Genomic DNA, 27,551 nt, shown 5'->3' with positions numbered 1-27,551 from the left:
CAGTGGTTAAGCGCGCGCTCTGGAATACAGGACACCGCCGTCTGCTGCGAAATGTGCACTCTGTGCCGCCACATGGATTCGGGTAATTATATCTAGGCTTGAAACGTGCAACTGTCCTGTTTTTTCTTTTTGTATGATTATTAATGTTCCGTGTGCAAGTTCTAATGCGTCGAATGCGTAAAAGGCGCCTTTAAAGGACCGGCTTTGCAAACTCGTCGAAAACCGGATTCCGTGTGTGAACGAAAATGACGTCCTATATTGTTTAGTTTTTCAGGATATTTTAGCGTAGGTTTCGGGGTTTTCATCCGCTGTGCTGCTGAAAGTCTGCTGGAGGTCGACAATGCGAAGGCTTAAAGAATACAACATTGATCGAGCAACGGGGGGAAATGGGCAATGCACCCGGTACGCAGAGTCCTCGAAGCCGCCCTGGTCAAAGTGATGCTTTGCTTTGAGCACATCTGGCTGCAGAGGACAAAGTTTATGTGCATGGTCAACCTCTCCGCAGCTGCCCGGTTTATACTGAAAGCTGGTAAATTGGCTCCGTGTTTATATAGTTATTCTATTATAATAGCATTCATTACAAATATATGTATCCTTATCTTATCTAGTATCTCTGATATTATATCATTTTATTCAATTCTTGGATATATTTCTAGAGTTGGCCTACCAGGAAATGTGATGTTGCAGGTTTTAAGGTACTAGAGTTCGTCCACATCTAATGGCTTTATTTTCGTATTTCTGAAATTAATCTTTTTTTTTTTTTAATAATTCAGGGATTCAAAAAACTATTACGGTTATATTTACAAAATGTCATCATACTTGCTGTTGCCATGCAGTCTTTTCTTTGAGCTGTGCAAAATAGCATGGTTATAAAATGTTGCTACATTTAACATTTCACCTTTTATCTTTTTTCAGTTTATCACAGGGCTCTCGGTCACGTTGCATTGCATAGAATCTACTTTTAAATTTCAAACTTCATAAATCTTCAATTGTAGCTGCAACTTGCAAAAAATACGAACAGCCATGGAGTTGAAGTTAGGGAGTTTGTGTGTTTGGGAGGATTTACTTGTACTTTTGGGGGGTATTGTGTGGTGAGTGAATGGGCAGCCGCCCCAGCGACACCTCTCTGCCTGAACTTTCCTCTATCATTTGAATAATCCAGAGCACCGAAATCCATCTGCCTCTTGTCTCCTCTCAGATTGGCTCATTCACCACACCGGGGCAATATGAATAGAAGAAAGAAACAAGAGCAAAGCCTGTATGAGGCAGGGAGTAATAATTTCAGTGTGAGTGCGGATAAAAGGCAGTGGGAACACAATTTTATAAAAATCGATCCAAATAAATTTACTGAGTTCAAAATAATTTATCTGGGGAAAAAACGGATTCTTTATTTATTGGCATCTTGGATTTCTGTGCAAAATTATGCTCTATTCTTCAGATTCAAATATATTCTTTCATCTTTTATCGTATTAACAATTGGTGTGATTTCAAATTTTTGCTTAATATTATTCATAATTTCTGTGTTTTTTAATATTTAGACGTAAAATAAAATTTTTGTAAGATAAAAATAATCACACAAATACGTCATAATATGTATTTTCTTTGAAAAAAGGGCCAGAAATCTAAAGGCCCATGAAGGTAATTCTTCGTCACATCTCCTCCTCCTCCTCCTCCTCCTCCTCTTTCTCTCTCCCTTTTTGAATCTGTCGACGTGATTACCGCCTTCAGACACTCCTTTATGCATGCAGTGTGTTTCCAGCCTGTTTGCTCCCACAGTGGAAATCCTTTTAAAATGAATCATTTCAAGTCATTTGCCTACAGAGTTAAGAGTAGCCACCGATTGTAGAGACCGGTCTTAATTTAATTTAGTTAATTTAGGGGTTTTTTAAAAATTGAGTTCAAGCAAATAGTTTGGGATTAGGAGTTGTCAGGGAGGTTTGCACCATTAGGGGGCACTTTGGTCTCAGAGGCGTGTGACATTCTGTGTCTACAGTGCAAAAACATTTTGAATAGCAAATAGCAGTGAGGCCTTTTAATGTGCTTTACATTCAGTCTCCTGTTGTGCGATTTGGAGAGAGAGGATACTGGCTGAAAGCGTTGCATTCTCAACAAGTACTCGTGGAAATTGACTATATATTCATTTGATCACTGAGCGGCACGGACGAGTCGTTGGATTGAGGCCATCCCTCCCCTCCGTTCCCGTGCACGAGCCTCTTCAGACCTCTCAGTTGTTGTCCAACCTCTTATTGCTTGATTAAAGCTACATGCTCGAACCACGGCGATTGCAATCAACAGCAACCGTCGTCAGGGCCCAACAAGGTAATGGTGAAGACCATGGCATCCGCACGTCCGCTAAAACATTGGCAATTACGAGTCACAAGGTCAAACCGTATTGTTACTGGTGTGAGCTCAAGTGTCGTGTTTTGGAAAATGGTATAACAAGAAGCAGCCATCCTTCAGCCGGCCCATTAGACCCCCTCGGGCTAAATGTCAGAGCTCTGGCAGTTTCTTCTTCTTTCTTTTTTTTTTCATATTGTAAATTTGATTCACTTCGCCCATCAATCTTTCAATCTTGCATGCGGACAATTAGGAGCCTGCTGATTTGTTCTCTGTTATTGATATTGCCCTTTTGCAGATGTATAGCTATTGGCATCCTGCATCTGACAGAAATAGATCAGAAACTGTGGAGAATTGGCCTTTGCAGAAACTCCATGGTTTTTGTGTTAGTCATAGAACCTTTATGTGAATAAAAATGTGCATTTTTATGATATGTTTTTGGGAGTTGAATACAAAACAGCCGAATGTCTGCGTATATTTTATGTGATCAGTAAACAAACTCTTTAACAAGAGCTTAATTTTAGCTATCATTTGTTATCATCCCCAACTAATGCTTCTAATTATTGCTGTTACGCTCTCAAAATATTCTGCAATGGAGCCCAGGGGGAATTTATCATTACAGTAAATGGCCTTGAGTGGACCAATTATCAACACATAGGCCAATTCTAACCTACGCTGATAAAAATCTCTAAGAGGATTTGTTAAAAACAAGTCTGCCGCCGTGAGACGGAGCCTATACCTTCCTGTTTCAATTAACATGCTGTGAGGGTTTGAATTTGGCGGTGGATGCATGAAGGTCCAGTCTGGGCTGCCTGTGTCTCTCCAGCACTGGTTTCCATTAGTTCTGCGGCTTGGGCCGCGGCCTAATCCAGCCAAACTCAGGACCAGAGGAGCTAATTAAGCACGAGCTCTTAGTATCCAACCTCCTGTAGCTGCACAGCACCAGCCCGACCCACGCCAGCTCTAAACAGGGTTGTAAATATCTATATTGAGGCAGTGTGGACTGGACCACGCGGGTAATATGGGTTGACTCCATCTGAATGCGTATCATAAGATATTGGTGGGTGGAGAGGGGGGGGGGGGGTATAGGTAGGTAAGGAGGCATTGAGAAAAGCCTCCAGCTGAAAGGTGGTGCACTGCACACACTGCAAGTACAAAAAAAAGAGTGGTCTGCTTTACTGCTTCTGACGGTGCGTTCTCTCTCTGTTTGTGTGTGTCCTCCAGAGGGGCAGCCTGACCCAGATCCCGGTGGTGAAGGAGACCCGGGTGGAGTCGGGCCAGTTCCTGCTGCTCTCCGTCCTCTGCATGCTCTTCATCCTGGTGGCGCTGGCGGTGTCCACCACCTTCTATTGCGTTCGCCAACGCTCCCACCTCCGCATGAAGGAGAAGCTGGCCAGCCTGGGGACTGACACCAGTACTGATGCCACGGCAACCTATCAGGTTAGACCAGCCCCCCTCGCTATGAGCCAATCAGGGGCCGGTGCACTTAGTCCCGGCTCTGCAATTGGAAGAACACACACACAGGAGGGTAGATTTTTTTTGATTGGTTTGTGGGAGTGTTAATGTGGGAATGATCCGCTGCTACCTGCTTTTATGGCTGCTGCGATGATAGTATTCGCTTTTAAGATGAATGTAATCTTTATTTTTACCATGTAATGCCATAAGTGAACATCTCACTCAATGTTTATGTGCATTATTTTTCTGCTTTTAATTAGTTGGAATTTTGACTTATTGGGTGGATAGATATATTCGCTCTATCCAGTTATTCAATGCTCTACGGTGCCTGACAAGCGTCTGCGTGTGTGTGCGCGTGTGTGTGTGTGTGTGTGTGTGTGTGTGACAGAGGGAGTGAGATTGAGAGAAAGCGACAGAGGAACGGCAGCCGCTGTGACCTATTCCCTCTGTTCCTCCAGGGCCGTGGAACGCCTGGGCTGTATTGATTTTCGGCGTTGGGGCTCAGCTGTGCCCAGCATGCCACTCAGAACATATTTATCTGCATGTCGCCTTCACATTTTCAATATTTAATCAGGTTTTCACAGGTCCGCCTCTCTCGGCCCATTGCGGGAGCGGCAACGGCCACAGATAAGCAAAACCAATTCAAATACGGAAGGATTTTTCAAACTAAAGAACGTCAATTTTTTTGAATGTTTTTTTCTGATCGGGTTTAGAGTGAATTGGGGTTTTTTTAAGGAGGGACGGAAAACCTGCTCTCTCATGTGTGACGCCTTCTCGCTGTTTGGACAGAAAGTTGCGTGTCAGTGTGCAGTGGGAGTGCGATATTGTTAGATGACAGCACACGCCAGAGACGTCGTTTCCTCTCCGCCCTGTTTTTCTTCCTATTAGCCGCAGTCTGAACGAGGAGGGGGGGGGGGACGGGGAGTATGGGGGGGCTCCACGTGTCTGTCCTCTGGCCCTCCCTGCCGCTAACCGCCTCCCCCTCCGCCCGCGCACTGCGCTTTGCAGAGCCGTTTTGAGAAGTGGGATGAATTATGAGGCGGACCTGGACGTTGCCCGGGGGTCCGAGGCCCAGGGCGCCGCTTCATGGTTCTAATCATCAAGGTCTGACGGCAGCAAAGCTGATCCAAGACCAGGGCTTAGAGGGGCCTGTGCTCCACAGGGAAATATCACTACGATAGAGCATGAGATAGCGTGTGCTCTCGCCAGGCTCTCTGCTCTGCCTTGCTCTCGCTGTTATTAATTGAGTATGCTAATTTATTCTGTGGAGATGACTGGCTCTGCCTGCGAAAAGCAAACATGATGGGATTTCAGATTAGGAATTTAACATGAAAAAATCAAGTGTGACCACACCTTATGGAGGGATTCAGGCAGGCCGTGTACCGCTACTGTTTGTTCGTTTACACCTTTTTTTTAAATGCACAACGTTTCATCTTTCTTTTTCATTTTGTATATATTGGAGTGCATAATGCTTAGTCTTTGGATTTTGAGCGCCCTGTCTCTGCACTGAGGCATGTTGGGAGAAAAGCTGAGTCACTCGGAGGAGTGTAATCTTTGTAGCTGTGGGCTTTTTAGCAAGTCTCCAAAAATCTGGCGATATCCATCACAACAGAAAATTCCACTTTACAATTGAGCAAATGCACTTTGGTTCTCTGTGGTTATGTACTTTCCACTGTGCAGCTCCTTTTTCATTGATTGATGGATGGACTTTCTTTTCTTTGCAAAGCAAATTTCCCAATTCTTCTTTTTAAATTATGGTGGTTTTGTACAGGATTTGATTTTCAAAGCTCACTTTCTTTGAGAACTAAAATAACCTTTCTTATACAATGAAGACAGAAGCTGTGTAGCAGCCAGGTGGGACATACTGAATTCATTCTGTAAATCGTGTATGGTTTCTCAACCATATACTTTTGACATAATTAGAATAAGCCCCATAATCCACAAGGATAAGCCATTAATCTAGGCAAGTGAGGACAGATGAAGTCGGCCGAGATACTGGATTTTACAACGTGCCTTTTACGGGACTCAGCCCCTAACAGCACGGATAAGCACATCACCTGCCTGCAACTATTGTTCTGTTCGTGAAAAGAGGATAAATACCTGGCAAGGAGCCATTTTGGAAGATCAGTTTTTCCACCATTATCTCCCCTGACCTTCCAGGAGCTGTGTCGCCAGCGCATGGCGACCCGCACGTCGGAGCGCGTGGAGCGGCCGGAGACGCTGCGCCACTCCAGGCTCAACAGCGTGTCGTCGCAGTTCAGCGACGGCCCGGCGGCCAGCCCGTCGACCCGCAGCAGCACCTCCTCCTGGTGCGAGGAGCCAGTGCCGTCCAACATGGACATCTCCACTGGTCACATGATACTGGTAAGTGCCTTGCTTTTACACAGTGAGTATAATGAGCCGTGTGGCGGGGAAAGTGGGGACGGAGGAGGTTGGTTGGGGTTTTCTGCTTTTTTTTTTGTGGGTTCTTCTGATCGCTGCAGCTAAACAAACCACAACGTCACGCGACAATGACGCCGCACTTTTCAGTGTTCCGTGGAGTCACAGATTGCAATGCTTTTGGTAAGAAGACAGGTGTTGGCTTGTGTACGAGATAATCGACACGGAGTACCTGCACCCTACTGGTACTTTGATAAGTTGAGAGATAAATTGTTCAAACGCCGCGTGACACTGTGTAGCACAATTTCAATAACTTTACATATCAAATTGCCTCAAACATTGACAATTTGCATTTTACGAGTAACAATAAAGGATTCTATGCAATAAACAGTATTACACAGAAACCGTATTGGATTCAATTGGTCGGGTTGTGTTCGTTTTGGGGTACTTGAGATCATCTGAAAACGATGTTCTGGGGCAGCAATGAGCTTTTCAGAGGTTTAACGTGAGTTTGCATTTGTGTGTCTGCTTTTAAACTCCTAGTGTCTATATGCCAGGGCCTGTGCTGAAAACAAACAGCGGGATATCTGTGTTTATCTATTTGGATGAGTCTCTTTTTGCATTCTTCTCTCACCTCATTCCCGTCAGAACCTTGTTATCTTTGGATTTTTCCTCCCATCGCTCTTCCCGCTGTTTTTTTTCCTCTTCTTTTATCTCTGCGCCGTTGTCTTCATTTTTCTCCTCTAACTTTTTCCTCCCTTAACTGTGTCATTTTCTCTCTCCATCATTTCGCCCTGCATCTCTCTTTATTTACATCGCTTACCCCCTCTGTCTCTCTTACTGCAGCAGCAACACAACGGCAGACGTTGTTTTGTGAGACAAGAGCTGAAATACTGAACTATTGTGATTTGTCTGATTTTCATTTGGATGTTTTTGAAATTCAGCTTCCGCACACACACACACACACAAACACACACAATGGATTGTTTTAATTTTTCACAACTTTCGCTTCATTCATTGGAGACAAGCTTGATAAAAGAGATGGATAGATGCCTTGCAGTGTTTCCATTATTGGAGGGAGCATTCATCACACTGCATGTCTAGCTTTTATATTGGGAGGCTATAATGAATGAGAGTGAATCTGAGTAATGCCTTGTATTGGTGGTAATAGATGGGTTTTGTTGCACTCGTCAAGGCTTGTTTGTAAAGCCCCCTTTGAAAACATTGACAATAGAAAAGCATTTAGCCCCGCGATAACAAAAGAGACGCTGTGAATCATTTCTAGGAGCTGTGATTATCAGCCATAGTTTCTTGCATGCAGGCATTGCAATGTACAGAGTTAAACACTCAGGGACCTTTGGGTTCTCTTTCATGCCGTGATTGACATGGAGATGTTCTATAGGGGTTCTTCTTTAAAATTCCACCGCCATCTCACATGAAACCATGTGTGAGATTGCCTTGTTATCACTGATCTCAGACCTATATTTTCCCATCTCAGCTCTCCTCTCCTCTCATCTCCGCTCTCTCGCTCTTTGGAGCTCGCGCCGTGTGGAGAAGGATGATGAATACCCGGCTTTCCAAAGCACATGCGCTGGGGGTCCTTATTGTGAGGCTGGATCAGATGACACGCACGCACGCGCGAGCGCACACACAACCACTATGAACTAGCGCGTTGCGCCCGACCGTTCGACCCCCACAAAGATTTGAAAAGTCTTGCATAACGACTTTCGACTTCAGAAGTGAAATTGGATGCCTCTGCGTCTGTCACCTGACACGCCTCTGCCATCATTTCCCATCTCCTCTCTTGTTACCTCATTCCGCTGCAGCTTAATGTTACAGCCATGAAAACGTGACGTACTTAAGGATTACAAACCCCCCCAAAATGATTCCCAGATGTAAGATGAATGTCTGTGCTTGTTGCCGCGACCCCTTCAGCACCATGGACAGCGCTTCCTCACAAGCATTGTTAACTGGCCACACCACTCTTTTTTATTATGTTGAGTAGTTATTGTGACATTTTGTTTCATTTAGTCCATGAGCAAAAGAAAAAATGACCTTTACATTTCAGTCAAAACGGTGTGTTCTTTTCGTCTGGCTATTATTAGCCAGCAGACAAAGACGTACATATCAACGCCTTCTTTATTCCACCCCCCCGCCGCTGTTTATCATATCAAAAAGTGCCGTGTTCCAACCGTTCCGACCAGCATTGTTCGTTTTAAAATTCGACGGAGGAGCTCGGCGGCGATGTGTGTTACCTGTTGTGTCTGGCTCCCCTGGTTGTCCCATCATCCTGATTTCACCCAGCACCCTCTGCTGCCGAGGAGACTGCTTAGGAAGGATTAGACATTGTTTCCCTGACACCCAGGCCTCCCATCCCAAACCTCTGATTGGCAGACATAATCCCCCCCCCCCCCTCATTCACTAAACCTTCGCTACCCTGTCTCTGGAATACGCCGCGGTCCACTGCCTCCCCCCCCCCTGGAACGGGAGGGCTTGATAAGGGCCCGCTGGCTGCGTCGCGTTTAAGCTACGAAAATAGGAATTTGGAATGCAATCGATTCAGGGCATCGTTTGAATAGAACGGGAGGCAATTCAGAGTGGATTTATCAAGTACATGGAGATGTAATATTGGTCGGGGAGGTGGGATGCTGTCAGGCTGGCAAGCTGAGAGCACTTGTAAAGGGTGACAAGAGCATAGTGGTGACAGGCTCTGTCGAGTGGCCATAATGGCATGCTGTCATTTTCCTGGGCAGACAGCACTGTCTGTTTGTGTAGGCGATGCGCACCAACACACATGCAAATATATATATATATATATATATATTTGCATATATATATATATATTTATATATGTTGGCTGCTATTAGAGTTGAAATGATCTAGTTTGTTTTTGTTTTTTTTCATAATTGGGGTTTTTCGCAGGCATAAAATTAAAAGTTGGGGAATGGCTCAGAGTACGTAAACAGAAATCTCCAGTAATATTTCAGAAATGTCGCCGTGTGTCATTAATGGGTTCAGCCAGAACGCCGTGTGCTGTTGTGCTCTCATTAGGCAGCTGAATTAATCCCAAGAGTTGCTTTTAGTCTTTTCTTTTTTTTTTGTCAGCGCTGCTTTTAAGACCCGAGCGACCGATTGAACAATTAACTCTGATTTCATTGTCTGTGGGTTTTGTAATGTTTTTATAAATCTCCTAATACCCTTCGCGTGCATGCAGGCGATGTCTGAATTCACGAGCCATCAAAGGGTAATTGCCTATTGTGCGTTGGACAAGCTTATTTGCGATTATCATCTATGTAAGAATCGTATATATATTCTGCAAAGAGCTGGATTACACTTTTGACGGACAGGAGTGAGTAAGTTGGCTGTAACAACGGAGTGTTGCCTCTCTGCTCAGCCCTACCTATGCTGCCTTTAATATGGGATAAAACCCCGGCACATCTGGGTATCGCTTTCATTGTATTAGCCAGCTGATCCCTGACATCACTTTATGAGTCTGTAATCTTCTGCCTCACACAATAGCGGACTGAAGCGTTTAACCCCATTGGGAGGGAAGCCATGATATAGGCGGGAAAGTGAAACACAACGCTGTGCTACAAAAGATCGTCTTGCCGGCGTCTAAGCTCTCTACTTGCCTTGGTTTGGGAGAATACGCACACAAAGACTTCTACCCTTCCCCCTTCTTTTTTTCTCCCATCTTTGTCTCTCTAGCGAATTCAATTTTGTCTTCTCCGAGCAAAGGCTTAAATGCAGACAATCTTATCAGTGGCTGTGCAAGCAGTAACGGACGTGATTCAAACACCGCTGAAGTATTTCCAATGCAGACAAACCTTTCGGGGGTCTTAATTGTGCACAATTTCTTTCTCTCTCGGTCAAACACACAAGGACATAAACATTAATAAACCTACCCCACCCAGATCGTCAACAGCCTTCCCCCTCACCCTGTTGTGAGGCTGTACATCAGAATTCCTTTAATGCTGTCGGGGGGGTTGTTTTTGCTCCACTTTATATATTGGACAGCTCTTGGTGAAGAAAATATGAAAAATAACCAAAAAATCAGGCATCTCAAACAAGCTTTATAATGGTGGAGATGAATTGTGTCTCCGTTAAACCCAGTGTGTGCAGACAATGTATCTGGCTTGTTATTTGCAGCGGTGGCTCAGGTGTTGTCCTGTTCTTCCTCTAGTCATACATGGAGGACCACTTGAAGAACAAGAACCGTCTGGAGCGTGAGTGGGAGGCCCTGTGCTCCTACCAAGCGGAGCCCAGCGCTTGCAGCGTGGGGCGCGGCGAGCCCAACGCCAAGAAGAACCGCTCGGACGCCGTGGTCGTATGTGAGTCCACTCAGGTGTATGATGAAACCGCGGGGAAATTGCAGAAGCCGGCGCTCTTCTCTTACTGCTCAGAACCCGGGTGTCATCGTGTGGGGAGGAACATATGTTGATGAATCATGCCTCTCCCTTGCAGATGATCACTCCAGAATCCACTTGAAAGCGGAGAATAACCACGGCAACTCAGATTACATCAATGCCAGTCCAATAGTGAGTATTGTTTATTCATTGTAGTTCTACGTCGTGGATCATGTCTGATGTCTGCCTTTTTTTTGTACAAGGAGCACCGGTTGGCTTTTATTTTGAGATAAAAATAGGTTTTAAAGGACTCGTCATTGATCCAAGTGCATTGATATATTTTTTAACTCATGGAGCCTCAGTGGATTTGTGCGTCTTGTCGAATTACACCGCTTTCAAAATGGCCGCCCCCTGGAGAAGCCCCCTTTTTTTTCTCTTCCCATTATAAAGAATTATACGTTATTTTTTTACTAAAGAAATGTACAAATCCAAATAGACCTCAGTGTTAGTGACGGCTACGATTGTTTTTTCCCCCCCAAAAAAACATTGGCAGTCATAATTTCCCCAGAGGCAGCTGAAAAGGGATTCCATCAGAGGGAACAGAAACTATGCATTTCAAATACAGTGCCAAAATGTCTGAGGAGATAGAGGAGGGGGCGCACACAGCTGCGCTAAAAGCCTATTACCCATCAGGAACAAACCATTTTTCCTACCTTTCCTCTCATGGAATATTTAGCCATTTTTCATTTAAAAAGCAACATTTGCCAACACATGGAATAATATTAAAGTAACGGCAAAAATCGGTGGATTAGAGCAAAGTTGTTGTTTCTTTTAAGTATTTAGAAAGACGGGTGAGGTGATGGCGGATGTAGTGGTGTGTGGATGAAAAGACAGTAATTACACCACAAAAGGGACCCCTGGCCGAGCCCGGCAACACTGTGATAATTACGTCTGTCGGCGTGGCTTCTGCCTCCTCATTAGGGGCTGGAGGGGCAGCGGCCTACGAGTAAATAGTCTGTCCCTTCTCTCCGGGAATCAGAGGTCAGAGATCTGCGCTCTGCGCAAAGCAGAGGGCGACGCGCGCAGGAGACAGCCTGGGCGATAGTTAACGCTCGAACCACAAATGAGTCGAGCGTTTGCGCGGCATCGTTAGCCGGAGGAATGAATCAAAGGGACGCGCAGCGGCACAAACTGGTGGTCAGAGACGGGTCGGCCTTCGCCTTGTCCGGCTTTTTTGAAGAAGGTCGAACTGGTTGCTTTGGCTTTTTTGAACTTCCCAGGATGACCTCGTCCCAGCTCTGCGTGTCGCGCTAACGCAGGATGAAGGCGAAAGTTGAGCCTCGTCTTCGGGAAACAGACATCCGTGCGAGCCGTTTAAGTTCAGGCAATTTGACTTCAAACCCGAAGAGCGTTCCTTTGCTTTTTGCTGTGGTCTATCTGCTTCCCACAATGGCACGGCGAGGACAGCTGAGACGCGGGACTACTGCTTCATGTTTTCGCCTTAGTATTCATGCAGGGACGTGGACGCCTGTCTGTGTCCTTGAGATTGGCTAACGGAGTGGTAGCACTAGGTTTAGGCGCCGGCCTTTCCTTTCAGGGGGGGATTTTTATCTTCATTTGAACAAATCCACTGGAGACTTCTTAAACGGGAAGCATAAAAGCAAAATTGAATATCAATGGAAGTACAACAATTGATGTTTCCTGCATTGGTGTGTCGTTTTGGCAAATTTTTCTTCCATAACAAGGCGGACAAATTCTCACATTTCAGAAAACCTTTCTAGCATTTTAGTGCGTATCAATCATCTAAAATTATACATTTACAATTCTAGGGATAATATTCAACCAAAGTCAATGTCTATGAGCTTCAAAAAATGAATCAAGGAGGAACATAAATTAAATTAAAACGTATTGTTTCACTTCTAAACTCCTGTTCAGTGAGAAATAGTTAATGAAAAATAACTTGCTGCGTTCTACTCATACAAGAACATTTCTTGCAGGTGTGAAAAACTCTGTTTAACTTTAACTCTGGAGCGCACACTCTCTGGGACTCTGTGTAACTGGGCCACTTTTTACAAGAAAAAAACATTTGGTTTCCCAATATTCTTTATTTTCACCACATAAGTCTACAGTACACATTTTTTTTTCCTGCCAAATGTATCAACATCTTTCCACTGATGCATCTTGCACTCGAGGGTGTGCATGAAATACATCATTGATTTCAGGGGGCGACCCACCCGACACCTACTCAATCAAGTCTCAATACATCCCTCAAATCAAGTCCCCCGTGTTATTATGTCTCCGCTAAACACCCAGTCCCCTCGTATCAACAGCCTGCAGGCGTTAAAGTCACACCGCTGCATCATGTTTCATGCACACGCACGTCAAGGCACGACAGAACCGAGATCCGAGAAGCCATTTCGTTAGGTCATCGGCAGGCGGGCGGTGAAAAGAAGGCGGTACATGACTTAACTGAGGCGAGGTAAACGCGTCCCTCAATGATGAGATGAAAAAGATAAGTCAAGGTAATGCAAATGAATGTTTATTTTGAATATTTCAAAGGGTTGAAAACATTGGTTCGATTAAAAAAGGGCCTCCAATCTGCTTGAAACAGCGCGTGGTTCTCTTTGCGCTCCAGCCGATGTCGTTCAGAGGGACGGAATAAATTAATGGAGGGGAAACGAGGCTGCAGAAGCAAATGTTTTCTGCCCCTCAAAGCCTCCGTCCAGATGGAGGCTCTCAACCACACGGTACATTTTCATCCCGCCAGTCCTCGGCCCCAAACGCTGTCTCACACTGTGCTTCCTCTCCACCAGATGGACCACGACCCTCGCAACCCTACTTACATCTCCTCGCAGGGCCCACTTCTTTCCACCGTGGTGGACTTCTGGCAGGTAATCGTCTCCATTCCTGCCGGTTTCTCATCCTCTAACCGTTATTTTTATGAAGGGTTGAGGGTGTTTTCAAGAATCCGAGATGGTTTTGTGTGATTTCCCATGTGACTCTGATGTCTTCCTCTTGGTCCAAGTGTCTAGATTACTTTCTTTGCTGTCGAAGCAGTGGTGGGATTTCTCAAAGTCGGATCGATGAAGTAGAATGTCGGCCTGGTTTCTGCTCAAGTCGAGCATCAAATTGTACTAGAGTTGTCGTTCTGCTTTTCTGAGGTTAATTACAGAATCCTAAAAGACTCTTCTAATCGTATGAAAAGAATACTACGTCTGTTGAGTTGCTTATTTATTTTCTTTAATCCCGGTAACCAGAAATGGCAAATATTTCACAAGCAAACCCTCAACGCTTTGTAGCTCCAATGTGCATCAAAAATCCCCCCCCCCCCCCCTTCTGCTTTAAGTCCTAATCCAGTAGTTCGAACAGACAGACGTGAAACACATATTGTTTGATTAAATGTGACTAACGCTGTCAGAGAATACTGCAAAAACATGCACATATCTCATTTTTTGTTTCCTTCACTGTCTGTATATCTATGGCTACATTCCTAATAGAAACTGCCATCTATTATCTATATGTCACTAAATCCATGGCAACAGTATAGTTCTTATTTACAGCCCCCCAAACCATTATGGGAAGGAATCATTGTATATTTTATAGTAAAATGTAATGCTTGGCTCTGTCACTCACGTAAACGGTAATACATGATGGACTCGAGCTGGACGTAATGGTGCTTTTTCTTACTCATCAATAAAACAGTGCCACTCGCAGAATATGTTCTAGAAAACAGCTCTTGTTTTGTAAACAGTAGTCTAGTTATCCACACCGCCAGGAAGTGTAACATTATTTGCGATGATGCTGTTTTGCTCCTATTTGTCTTTTTTTTTCTCTCTTTTGCCATTTGCATTCTCCGCCGCATCCATAAATGTCAGACGAACCTGCCGTTAATCACTGGGTAAAGGCTATTGGGGAAGTGTCGTCTTGTGTGGAGGAATGTCTTAAATGATGCATGGTGGCCAAATGGCGTTCTTATGTGTTAATAGGACAGCACTGTCGTAATTAGTTGGCCCATCACCTCCATATGGGAAAGTAACTGTGATGGCCGTGACCGGGATGTAAAAGTGTGAAGCATAAACCCCGGCAGACCAGCTGGCTTGCTTCGGGGAGCATCATGAAAGTGCTGTTAGGGGGAAACACTAAGTGTGGTCTGGTTGGGTTCTGCTTGGGTCTTTGTAGCAAATTGCGTTTTAAAGCCCAAGAATCAAACCTTTACTTAAAAATTCTGTCCTCGTCCGATGTTTAGCTAATTAAAGTAAAAGAAAGATTCAGCACCGATTGACTATATCTGCTCAAAAGAGTATTTAATGAATGAAATTGAAGTGAATTTAATTTTTCAATTCTAAAGTGCAATTAAACAGTGGATGATTATCTCTTAATCAATGTGGTTATTTGTTTGTCTGCCATTTTTTTTCTATGCCAGGTAGATAAATGGATACCCATGATCTAATGAAATGGGCTATTTAGCAATGAACAACTCAAAATATTTCCAAATTAAGCAGGAAATGATGTAAAATTAGAAACAGATTGACGGACACAATAAACATAAGAGCTGTGTGTGTGATTCAGATGTAGCCATTCCTTATTTCAATATGCTAAACCTTGGGTTGTAGCAGGAGAATAAAAAAAAACAATCTTTTCCCCAATTAAAAGTAAACAAACACAGGAAACACTCTCATGCAAATGGACCATGCAGGAGGCAAATCTTTTTGCTCCGTCCTATCTAATCCACGCCGCCCTCAGGCAGAGCTCTGAAACGAGGCTCTGCTCTAATCCTCCACTCCTCATTCCTGCACCCGTCCCCCCCGTCCCCCCGTCCCTATTACCTTAACTCTAGCTGGGCTCTGCTACTCGCTTCTCCTCTGGATCCACTGCAGAAATCGGAGCTGATGCCAGTTCACATAACTGCAACTTTGGTCATTTTCAGGACCAAAAGTTGTAGCCTGCTTTCTTCTACACATAGTATGCGAAGTAGAAGTATTTATTTGGAGCTTTGCATCAAAAAAAATACGCCGTTAATACCTGAAGTAATACACCTCTTCCTCATTGCCTACAAATACTTGCTGAATATTAGTAGACTAAATGGTTCATTTTCCCCGACATCACCACCTTGCCTAATCTCATCACATCCTGGCACAGTTGGCACAGTTGGCACAGTTGGCGTGTAATGTGTCCACCAGGCTGGATCACAGAAGCTTGTGATTAGTGTATTGTCAAGGCCGTTGTGTTTTTATAGCAATCATAAAATCCCGTGTTTCCTCCTCGTTTTCCTAATGGCTGCCGTGGGCCTGTACTTTTTTTCCCAAGGACACATTAGATTGTGATAAAACGCACATGGAGCAGCGGCTCAGTCGATGCTGTCACTCCGGCGACTCACCACTCGCCCTCCTGCTGCTCGAACCTCAACATTTATCGTTGCGTCGCACGCAGAGAGGTGACGTCTATTCATACTTTCCGGATCCAAGATTGAGAAATCAATTCCCCCTCTAATACGAAGGTGCCGTGGCTAATGTGCCACATGGCGTCCCTGGTGCCACGGTTCCGCCGCGACGAGTACGAAAAGGGCTTGTTGTGTCCGAGAGAGACGCCTGACTCCCGAAGTTTTCCTCCCGGTGTGCAGATGGTGTGGGAGAGCGGTTGCGTCGTCGTCGTCATGTTGACCCCGCTGTCTGAAAACGGAGTGAAGCAGTGTCACCCCTACTGGCCCGACGAAGGATCCGACGTCTACCACGTCTACGAGGTACGTTCCCCCGAGAGATCGGGCAGAAGTTGCGCTGCGGTCGGTTCCTGTCCATCGCTGCGGCGTTGAGACATTCGCAGTGACCAAATCACTCTCATAATATCATTATTAGTGTGAAGCGGTATTCAATTAACCCGAGTGTGGCCCTTTTCCCGAAACGTAGGTCAACTTGGTGTCGGAGCACATCTGGTGCGAAGATTTCCTGGTGCGTAGCTTCTACCTGAAGAACCTGCAGACCAACGAGACCCGCACCGTAACGCAGTTCCACTTCCTGTCCTGGATGGACCGCGGGATCCCCAACTCGGCCAGGACCCTCTTGGACTTCCGCAGGTAGAGTGCAGAAGCCGCCGGCCGGAGCTCAGGCAGGTTTCGGACAACTGCCCTTCATCCGGTTGCTCGTTCTCAATCGCCTTCCCTTGTATTCTGTATTCTGTCGCCGCCTTTCTGGTCCGCCTCCCTTTCGCCCCCCCCCTCTGCCTTCTGGTGTCCGAGAGAATGGTGGTTCTAATAAGGACCGTGTTTCTGTTCTATCCCTTTCATCCTGGGCCTATTTCCCTCACCTCCCTCCAGCACATGTGATGCAGCAAATTAACAGCCCTGCACTGCCTGGCTTGGCTTGGGAAGAGAAGAAAGGAGAAAAAAAAAACATCTAATTCAAACACCCAATTAAATGAGAGCTGTCTCACTAAAAACACAGGAGAGGGGGTAGAGCTAGTGACTGAATAACCTCACTCTGTTCTCCATATAATGCGTTCTGGCAGAAGAGCAGCAATAGCTCCGCTGGGAGACCCCAGAGGGATAGAAGAAGCCCTCCAAATGAGAAAAGATGCATCTGATTTGTGGATGGAAGTATGTCCCTCTGGTTTGTAATGCAGATGAAAGCAAAAAAAAAGAGGAGGATTTGTGCAGCGTTATCATGTCATCCTTTTCCTCGCAGTCGCTTCTGGGTTTTTGTGTTTTTCCGTAAAGTTAAAGCAGGCGTGGCTTGCAGTCAGTTATATTTATTTTATGGTATTGTTGTGCAGACTTTAGCTGTGTTTGAATATATATACGTACCTGTTTTAGTTTCCGCCTTGACAACGAGGTTGCCTACATTTAACTCAATTTATGCTCACGTGGGATTTGGGGAAGATAAATCTCTCTCTGCGATTCAGAGGTCTCAGATCGAACGGTTTTCACGGTTTCGGCCAACTTGGTATTTTGCGGTTGCCAGTGTCATTTTTGTGATGTTGCAGCTAGTAATATGAGCCCAGTTGCATAGTCACAAAAGTGATCATTGGAAACTGTGTCTCCTCAGCCAGGCCTGTGCACAAACTGTCTTTCTCTCACTCCTGACTCCCCTCCACCTCTTGTCTGCTCACTGCTCCTTCCTCTGGCTTGCATGGGAACTCCAACCATCTCTGTATGCTCTTCAACAAAGGACAGATTTAGATTTTATTATTATATATATATATATTTATATGTATAAATGTATATGTATTTATAAACAGTATATACTTCAAATTTAGAAGATATGCATTCGATGTACAAACAAAAATGAATGCCAATTCCCCCCCAAAAAATGCCATCATTGAGATGAGATTCACAGTTGTAGTTTGTAAAGTACCAAATACATGTACTCAACTATTTAAAAAAAAGCTATATATATAAGCTGTATATAAGCTTCAACACATCCATTGGTTTAAATGTTTCTGATGATTGATGTTTGTAGTATTGGTGGTTTTTAAGAAGAACATCAAACGACAGATTTCAGATACTCCGAGTCATTCAAACGCTTATTTGTGATTTTTCGGGGCCCGGTGGGAAATGTGACGACGTGGTGGCGCTCGGTGTAGTCAGTTGCCATGGCAACAGCGATGTTGGGGGGGAAGAAAAAGGCTCGCTGGCCTTCGCCGTGCCTTTGGTGGTGTGTAACATTCATAATTGGCTTGGGTTAATGCGTCGGCAGGTCGGCAATCACAACATCGCACCGCTCCATCCATCACCCACACGTCACAATAAAGCTGTTCAATTCATCCACTCGCCGCGACGCTGATTATATTTCTCTGTCCTCGAATGAAGGTGATTGATTGACAGGAGGGCTCGTCCCTCGGGATCTCGTTTTGCTCTTTTGATAGTCACAGTCATTGATTTCAGCCAGACCATACAAGCCGAGTCATGTGTCACTGTGATTTTTAATGTTATTATTCAGCAAAACCTTGTTTCCAGAGGACAATTCAGACAGCTTTGCTGCCAAACTCACCATAACATCCAATTTTCTCTTTTTTTTCATTCCAGAAAGGTTAACAAGTGCTACCGGGGTCGATCTTGCCCAATTATTGTTCACTGCAGGCAAGTATAACTATTTCAACCGTGTTACAGGGGCTGATCCTGCTGAATTGGGATGGTGATTGTGTGTTGAGGGGGTTGTGGGGGGGGGGGGGGGGTCCATTTACTCTATCTGGGTCCACTGGAGCTGTTGTTTATTCCATCGGCTGCGTGGTGCAAAGACACCCGACCAGAGAAACCTCCATTTCCACTTTTGGTTGAGTAACTGGCTTGGTTTAGTGTTAAACACCTGGTATCTGCCTGACCACTTTTAATAGTCACATCCTGTTAAGTCATGCGTGGGGGGGGCGGGGGGGGCAGCCTACTCGCCCTCTGAGGGAGCTGTAAGGACTGAGTGTCTAGCAGTGGATTAATGAAGCAGTGGCGCTCAGGCCGCGCTCCTGTTTTATTGGCCTTGCCTTTATTAGTGAGATGTGCACGCCTTGTTTGCAATTAACATGCAGAGCCGTTGAATGGCCGGCGGGCACAAAGGGAGGCTTTTCATAAGACTATCTCTGGAGTAATGGAAAAGCAAGGCTCTCCAAAAGCCGTTCTCGAACCGCCCCCGGCCCCTCAACCTCTCCTCTGCTCCTGAGGTGCATTCATTTAAAAGCCTTTGTCCCCAGTGCGCCTCAGAGACCATTGCCCTCTCCCCAATAGCCGAGCGGGTCTCAAGACCACACATGCACTCGTGTGCAAAGGTTTAACATAGTCACATTTATCGGAACATCAACTATTCAGATCTGTTATATTAATGATCGTTATTGATTTTTGTTTCAATCGTATGTGTAATATCCGGCTTTAAGCGGATGGAGCGGGGTGTGTCCGTGTGCGTGGACTCATTTGGGTTTAAATATACTCTGCAGGCTCTCCGCAGACGCAGATGTAAATGAGCAATTTGCTTACTTATAAGACAAACACTCTGAGATTAAAGCTTCACTCTGCCACCTTAATGATCTCTCTCTCTCTCTAACTCTCTGCAGTGATGGAGCTGGCAGGAGTGGGACTTACATTCTGATTGACATGGTCCTCAATAGGATGGCTAAAGGTAACGATCAATGGCTTCCTTTTCTCTCTTTCTGCTTGCGTGGAAGTGTTGCCTTGGCAACACCAAAGCCTCTCATTTTCCAGAGAGGGTCTCGGGATGCATTAGAGGGTGACTTTCCTGAGGCGTGGAGAGGCAGCGAAGACAGAGGCAGACGTGGAGGGAGTGGAGAGACTTGAACAAAGAGAAAATGGGGGGGGGGGGAGAAACCTTTAACCACATTAGCAATTATCTATTTAAGCTACCGTCACGCCATATTGACCTGCATCGCAACGGCAACATTAATTTATATAGCACATGCATGGAATTTGTAATCCTTGGTCCAATGGTTTAACTAAGTATTTAATATTTAATGGGAACAAAGTCTTTATTTGATTATTATTTGTATTCCACATGGTTCTTACTCAATTCTCATCCCTTACTGCAAATATCTTACAGAAAACATTTTTGAGCTTACAATGGCCCTCAGTTAGCATTGTTTAGTCAAAAAACAGTCAAGGATGATGGTCTGGAATTGGTCACAAGTCACAGTAACTTGGCATCGTTATTGGCCTATAGAGCAGTAATCACTATCCAAAGGCCTAAATAAATACAAAACATCTAGGCAAGAAAAGCTGGCTGAAAGAAATGGTTTGATCTGTTTCTACATTTTAGGTTCCTGTGCTTTTTGCACATTGCGTTTTTTTAGTTTGTACGCATATACATATTCTTTGATATTTAGATACGGACATCTATTGTTGCACTGGAGCTGTGCTCTTCCAAAGGCTGCCACCGTAAAGCCCTCCATAGCTTAGCCTGCCCTCTGCCCTTTGCCCTTTGAACTTTGACCCCTGCCCCCACCGCCCTGTGCACGGCCCTCCACCTGCCAATCGCAGCCCGCCAGAGCTAGTTAGTTAAGACGGTTGCATTGGGAAACAGTAATAAGACTGAAACAACCGGATCTAGTTCATCTGGCTCTGGTTGTCCGGGTGATCAAAGGTGCCACCGGGTCTCTTTTTAGCCTTTTGTTTCGCGCTCTAGGATCGAATGTATAAATGAAAATAATCTCGCTCTCCAAAGCTTTTTCCTTTGGTCGAAGAGCCTCTCTTCAGCTTAACTTTGGAATCCAGCCCTTCTGAGACATGAAAGTCTTGTTGGAGTACTGGAGGACTTTGAGCACTAACTCCGGCTGAATTATATCCCTCTTTCTTTTTTCTTTTTTAGTGTCTCTTACTCACTCGCACTCCGTCTCCTTTGCTTCCTTTCTCTGCCTCACCTTCAAAAACATCTCGAGAGTTTGGCCGCTCTGCGCGTTTCTTTCTCCAATGAGCCCTCGCTCGTTGCTTTGAACCCATACATCTAAAAGTAGAATAAGATACTAGATTAATGCCTCACACTTTAAAAGCCAAAGACAGACTTAACCCAACAGCAGTTGATCACAGTTGAAGTCGAGCAACTGTTGTGTAGGTTATTCATCGGCATCGCTGCTGCAAAGGCAATGAAACGCTTTAATTAGCGTTTGTTGATTTTTACATACTGTATATGCACACGCACACAGAGACACACTTAGATATCAGAAAGCTCTCAGCAGACTTCATAGCTGCACATAATTCAAAACCATTTTTTGAGCAAGATTCTCACGAGGAGCCAGAGCGTGACGCTTTTGAAATGTATCACTGCGCACATCCCAGACCCCTCAAAAATATCCCCTTGCATATTTTATTGAGAAACACCGCGTGGCTCTCGTCCAAGCCTTTCCAAGGATGAATGTAATAATTTTCAATTGCTGCGCCGTTCCAAAGGGAGCCCAGCATAAAGAGAGATTGACAGATGTGAGCTGGATTACTCGGCTGCTTTGAACTCAGTCCAATTTTCGGTCTGTTGCAGGTGCTAAAGAGATTGATATTGCCGCTACCCTGGAGCACTTGAGAGACCAGAGAGCTGGCATGGTCCAGACAAAGGTAAGGTTCCCGGCTTTGAGTTAGAGAGGTTGGGGGGGGGTTGAGGGAGGGGAAGGGGGGGGAGGGGTCGCAGTCATTCAAACAGACGGTTTTCTACTTGGTGTGCACACGGATCAGGGGAAATGATGCGGTAATTGATAACCGCTGCAGGATTAGACAAACATTGTCTCAGAAGATAATAACTCACTGGTGCACATTTATCACAAGACACAAAGACCCTCTGTCACAGACTCATATGGGGAAGTGACACATTTTAAGATTTTCTCTTAACATACATTATGAATCCTTCCAAAACGGTTAAATGAATCAGTCATGTAAGTTGCTGTCAATTGTTAAACGAATCTAAATGATAATTAAATAGACGTGTTAACTAGGGCTGCGATTATTTAAACCTTTCAGGTCTCATTGTGGTGTCTTCAAATGTCTTGTGTATTTAATCAAAAGTACAAAAGTTAAAATATTCCTTTTTTAATTATATACAGAGAAAAACTGCAAAAGCTAAGACAAACTAATGTTGTTTGCTTGAAAAATGTGACTATAAAAAATATTAAACATAATATCGTCTTTATCTTGATATCTTGAAATATTTTACCAGTAGTAAATATTTAATCTAATAAAACACTGCTACTGTAAATCCATTAGCAGTCTCAGCAGTTTGTATCACACCTAGTTTGGGGAGTTTGCACAGAATTTTCTTTTCATCCACTAATAGGAAGTATCTTCTGTTTTCTCTCTTGTAATTGGATGGGACAATAATAATAGTGGTAGTAATAATAATAAAAGGGCAAACCTCATTCCGCGGTGGGCGATAATACTTATTGTAGCTGCTTGCTAACAGACTCCGGGGTTCATTAATGTTGCTCTTGCAGCCCCGCTGTATTCAGCGCAGAAAAGCATTTCAAGCACTCTCTCTTTTTTCTTTTCTGACAACTCTTAAGTGAAATTATATTGGAATATTGTTGATTCCACTTTGCGGTTCCACGCTGGCTCGACACAGAAATCAGATTGTAATGAGGTATTAAATTTAGCATCCGACTGGCAGTTATGTTTTATTTTCTGCTGCAAGATGTGGCCACTTTATGTTTTTGGATAAAACTCTGCAAAAATATAAGAGAGAACATTTATTTACCTCCTTTTTCTGGTTACCTACTTTTGAAAGACATCGTCTGATCCGTCAAACAGAGATTGACCTCCCCCCAGTGGTGTAAAGACGAACAGCGCCGCACGCACAAATCTCACTTAGAAACTATCCATCTCTGCGGCAAACAGCCGCGGTGAAGAGCTTTCTCTTTTCTCGCCACACAACATCAGAAGACACATAAAAATAGAAAACCTAATCACTCCAGATAATCTCCACAGAGAAGCGAGAGGCACGGTGGCTCCTCCGTTATTGATTCAGCCCATCCTCGGGCCGCCGCGCTGTGCGATGACACATCTAAAGGCCGCTCCTTCCAAACTCCTACGTACCTTTCTCTCTCTGAGAGAGAGGACCCCGTGGCCTCCAGCCTGGGGAGAGGAGAGGAATATAAAAGCACCAGGTCCGCGGGGCGCACATCAATCGGCCCCCCTTTTGCGCTCCTCGGGGGAAAACCCGTGAGTGGGATTCACAAATAAATGCACACACACACACACACACAGAGCTGAGAGACTCAAAAGCTTTATTTCAAGACATAGCGGCTGGATCGATGCCCGGGTGCGCGTGCTCTCCCCGAGTTGAAAAGCCCAGAGAGCGGCTCACCTTCACCTCCGGTCTGTGGCCAAATACGCATCCGGGGTCAAGGTCAAGGTCAGGAGAGGGAGAGAGGAGGACGGCCAATCAACCCGAGACGGCGTTCCTCGGCTGTTACACACTTGTCCGCACACTGAAACTTTCCTCCCTTCCCTCCTCCTCCTCCTCAGGAGCAGTTTGAGTTTGCGCTGACAGCCGTGGCAGAGGAGGTGAACGCCATCCTGAAAGCGCTTCCTCAGTGAAGGCATCCCATCGCCCGGCTCCTCCTCGCCCGCCGAGCACCGGCTCCCTCTGCCCACTCAAGGATGACATCTGTCACTGCCCCCCCTCCCTCCTCGCTCCGTTTCTGTCCTCCTCCTCTTCCTCCTCCTCTTCACCTCTCTATATATACCGTATACTTATGAATGTTGTGCCAGATGTCTCACCTCGATCTATATTCGCAAACCCTCCCCTCCCCCTCCCTCGCCTCTGAATGCGACCGTCGTGATCCGGATCTTAGATGGGCCCCCCTGCTGTGAGGCCCCCCGGCCCTCTATGAGAAGTGGTGTTGTTCCTGGACGTAGCGTTCAAGTGCCACTGACGGGCAGTTTACGTGACGTCAAGTTCCAAAATAAGCTATCTGCCGTCGGGGGGAAATGAAACGCAGGCTTTGAAAATGGCTTTTGGCAAATTTAAGACAAACCATCACTTTGTTGTTCGATTAAAATTAAAAAAAAATGTCAATGCTTTGTCGAAATTGAAAAGAAGGCCGTTTATAATTAACAATTTGCTCATTATATCTGACCTACAGTTTCAAGACACTAACTTGTTGCTTTTGAGAAGCTGAAACCAGAGAATGTTTGACAGTTTTGCCTAAAAGATGGATTGATATCCAAAATAGTTGCAGATATATATATATTTTTTGCCTATAGACTAACCACCACCATCATCATCATCGACGCTCTCAACTGTAGTACTGCTTGAGTAATAAAATGTAAAGTAAATGAAGTTCCTGCCTAATACTGTACAGATTATATCCCCTAAATGAATCGATGTATTAGACGCATATAGCGTTTTGTGAATAGACTCCTGACATGTTTCTTCTCCTCTGTGATCTGAATCAACCCACTATATGCTCAGCATCACGTGCATCACATGTTGAAGTGTGTATTGTTGTATTTTGGGCTCAGACATCTCAGCTGATTCTCAAAAAGCCTCACAGGTCATGATCCTTGATATATTCTTAACATATCAGGTGTTTTTTATTCCTCACTGCATACATTTTAAACATTACATAACAAAATCTCTGTTAATATTTAGTGTAATACAAAAACTGAGGTGGTTCATACAGTGTCGAGATAGTAATAATAGGATGTATATGTGAGCAGAAGTTGTATTGGGATCGTTACTCATATTTTCGTGCCTCCATCACTGGTTCATTGTAGTATTTTGTGCCACATGAAAGATTCTATGTACAATCAATAAATGACTTGATGAATACCTATATAGTACTATCTGAAATGTATACTGAGAGCCTCAATGAGAACTATATATTTTGTGTGAAAAGTAATATCCAGATTGATAATAAATCAGAACAGATTATACTGATTTGATGTATTTCCTATTATTTCAGATGAACACACACACACACACACACCCAGAAGGGGGAAGGCTGCTCTCACAGTGCATGACATTTGATCGAATGGCAGCCTTAGTGAAGTCACAGAGAAAAGATGGATAACGCTGCCTGAGGGTTTGTATCTTGCAGGTTTGTTTGGATGAAATATTTGCTCCTGAGGAGAAAGTGGTTGGGATTTCAAATGAATTCAGTCGCGCGTTCGTCCACTGAGGTCCGCTCACCGTATTACAGAGAGGAGAAGGCCCAGTGATTCAATATTTACAGAGGGATTTAACTTCAAAACCACTTTTATATGATGCCGATGCTTATTAGGCATTTAAGCATACTTATAATTTGTTATAATCTGCCTATAGCACTGTGTTATTGTTTATAAACACATTGTAAACAATAATCATAGCAACCATCATAAAGTATTTCATAATAAGTTTTACAAGGCTCATTATGTATTATAATTAATAGAGTGGAAACCCATTAGAATATTTTAGTATCAAATACACTAATCTCATAATACATTACAAGTGTGTTTGTTTTGCGTTATAGTGTGTTATTGCTCAGTGTTCTGAATATTTATGTGTGCTTAAAAAAGTCATCACAATGTGCTCTGAGCATATTAAAATGCATTAAAAGAAGGTTTATGATTAGGTTTCACCTAATCTAGGAGTAACACCCAGGAGAAACAAACATTATTCTATAATAAAGAGTAATGGCTCTCATTTTATAGTAATAGATCAAATAATAAATGCTAAAATGTCATTCATAAATGATGAGCCAAAGATCACATGTGATGCTTAAGAGGAAGTAACAGGATATGATCAAAATGTTTTCATTAAAGGTTTATAACTGCTCTATGAAACTGTATTAAATGATTAATTAACCAATAATAAACCCTTTATTAATAGTTAATGTTTATTGGAGCAAATAAAGCATCTGTAACTGCAGATGAGAGATGAGATGAGACTGTAGAATTGGATGATTTTAATGAATAGAGAACTGCGAACATATAAAGAAGTGTATGAAGAACATATAGTTTCCTGCCCTTCTTCATGTGTGAATGCACATATTCACGTGTGCGCCCGTTGACATGTCCCTCCCTCCCCTGATGGTTCTAATAGCTGCGAATGAGGCTTCATGCACTTCCTGAAGCCTCATTTGCATGTGATCTGCCGATGAGCTGCCGCCGCTAACTACCACCAGCAAACCCGAAGCTCTATTAATATTCCCCCATTCAGGTTGTAAAGCACACAAACCTAATCAGCTTAGAGATGACTGTATGGAAACCATAATTACGCACGTTTAATTGCTTATCATCTGATGGGTACAAGTTTATTAGAAAATGTATCGACGGTAATTGCTTTCCGAGGTATCTCGTGTGCTACAATACCATGTGGTATCCTGTCAGCACCCATTTGGGAGGATTAATGCCTTCCGAAAAAGTCACAAAATTAGACACTGTGTATTCCCTCTTTGGTTGCTTGGTTTAACCCAAAGTGATTTTTAATTTTGAGATGTATAAATTCCAGCTTAAGCTGGGATAAGTCTTTGCAGTGAGATCCGTCACAATCAGCATGTCTCGCTTGTGTTGTTGAGGAGTGCTGGCACATATCACAGGGCTATAAATGTAAAGTAGGAAAATGCAACAAGAAACCTTCGCAAACCTTCCTGCCATCACGGGGACCAGATTTCTTCCACCAAAGAGAAAAAGCTGCAAAGTCACGGGGAAAACGCGGGAGCAAAACAGAAAAGTGAGAAGTCACAGGCGTGAAATGAGGATCATCTCGCGAGGGAGAGATTTTGGAAGTAGAGCCGCCTCAAAGCCGATGAATCATTCACTCCTGAAACAAGCAGATTAAAACACAGTGCAGGTCTCTCAGTCAGGGCCTCCGTGCCGCCGAGAACGTCAAGGGGGCCTTTTCAGCCACGGACCTCAGAGGGCCTTACAGCTCCGGCCCGCTCTTTGATGGTGTCTCTGTGGTTTATTGTAATGAATGTTGGCTCTCGGTCCTTCTAACACACTTCAAAGTTCAAAGCAGTCGTGAGACATATTGGTGTTCAGTGGGAAAATAAATATACAAAAATCTTCAATTAGAATCTTCATTAGAGCAAAGTCCATTGCAGCAAAATTGGTCATCATTTAATCTTTTCCTACAAATTAAAGAGCAAACGACATCGAGACGTTCTGTTTCGTTTTCAATCCATCGCTTGCGCTTCCACCAACTTCCTACTTTGAAAACAAAAGGTGCTGCTGTAAGATTTACATTCAGTTTATTGCAGAAAAGGCAGCAGAATGCTGTAATTAATATTTGGTTTAATAGCCTCATAATATCCCCCTGTGGATCAGTTTTTTTTTTTTAACTATTGATTTTTCTTATCAAACCATGTCCCATTAAATTATCAGAGAGAACTTGACTTTTGTTTTAATCAAATCCACGTGGTTGCTTGAAAAACAATTGCCTAGTACGTAGAAAAAAAATGCAATTACTAAACTTTTGGAGTCCGAGAGGTGCTTTCATCTTTTTTGCACTCCTGGAAAAATATCTGCGGGTCATTCAACGTTTGAATGGCACCACACAGCGTGCTGACAAACACGGAGGGGCTTGGAGATCCCCGTGTTTGCTTGTTGGAAAAACTGTCTGGGATACTATCCAGGATTTCTCA

The 27,551-nt window shown here is 44.2% G+C and overlaps 1 protein-coding gene across 1 annotated transcript in view; it reads left to right on the top strand.

The window, feature by feature from the left end:
* Window positions 1–24,865, top strand: part of ptprn2 (protein tyrosine phosphatase receptor type N2) — a 91,060-nt gene extending 66,195 nt beyond the window's left edge. The window contains exons 12-22 of the mRNA XM_040166766.2: window positions 3,562–3,777; window positions 5,953–6,156; window positions 10,355–10,502; window positions 10,636–10,709; window positions 13,331–13,408; window positions 16,138–16,257; window positions 16,421–16,587; window positions 18,535–18,588; window positions 19,548–19,612; window positions 21,476–21,549; window positions 23,449–24,865. Of these exons, the coding sequence (XP_040022700.2) occupies window positions 3,562–3,777; window positions 5,953–6,156; window positions 10,355–10,502; window positions 10,636–10,709; window positions 13,331–13,408; window positions 16,138–16,257; window positions 16,421–16,587; window positions 18,535–18,588; window positions 19,548–19,612; window positions 21,476–21,549; window positions 23,449–23,520 (1,272 nt within the window). The 3' untranslated portion in view covers window positions 23,521–24,865. The remainder of the gene's footprint in view (window positions 1–3,561; window positions 3,778–5,952; window positions 6,157–10,354; window positions 10,503–10,635; window positions 10,710–13,330; window positions 13,409–16,137; window positions 16,258–16,420; window positions 16,588–18,534; window positions 18,589–19,547; window positions 19,613–21,475; window positions 21,550–23,448) is intronic.
* The last annotated feature ends 2,686 nt before the right edge of the window (window positions 24,866–27,551 follow it).

Source organism: Gasterosteus aculeatus, chromosome 21, assembly GCF_964276395.1.
Source record: "Gasterosteus aculeatus chromosome 21, fGasAcu3.hap1.1, whole genome shotgun sequence".
Classification (NCBI taxonomy): domain Eukaryota; kingdom Metazoa; phylum Chordata; class Actinopteri; order Perciformes; family Gasterosteidae; genus Gasterosteus; species Gasterosteus aculeatus.
This window is presented reverse-complemented; position numbering and strand designations above follow the sequence as displayed.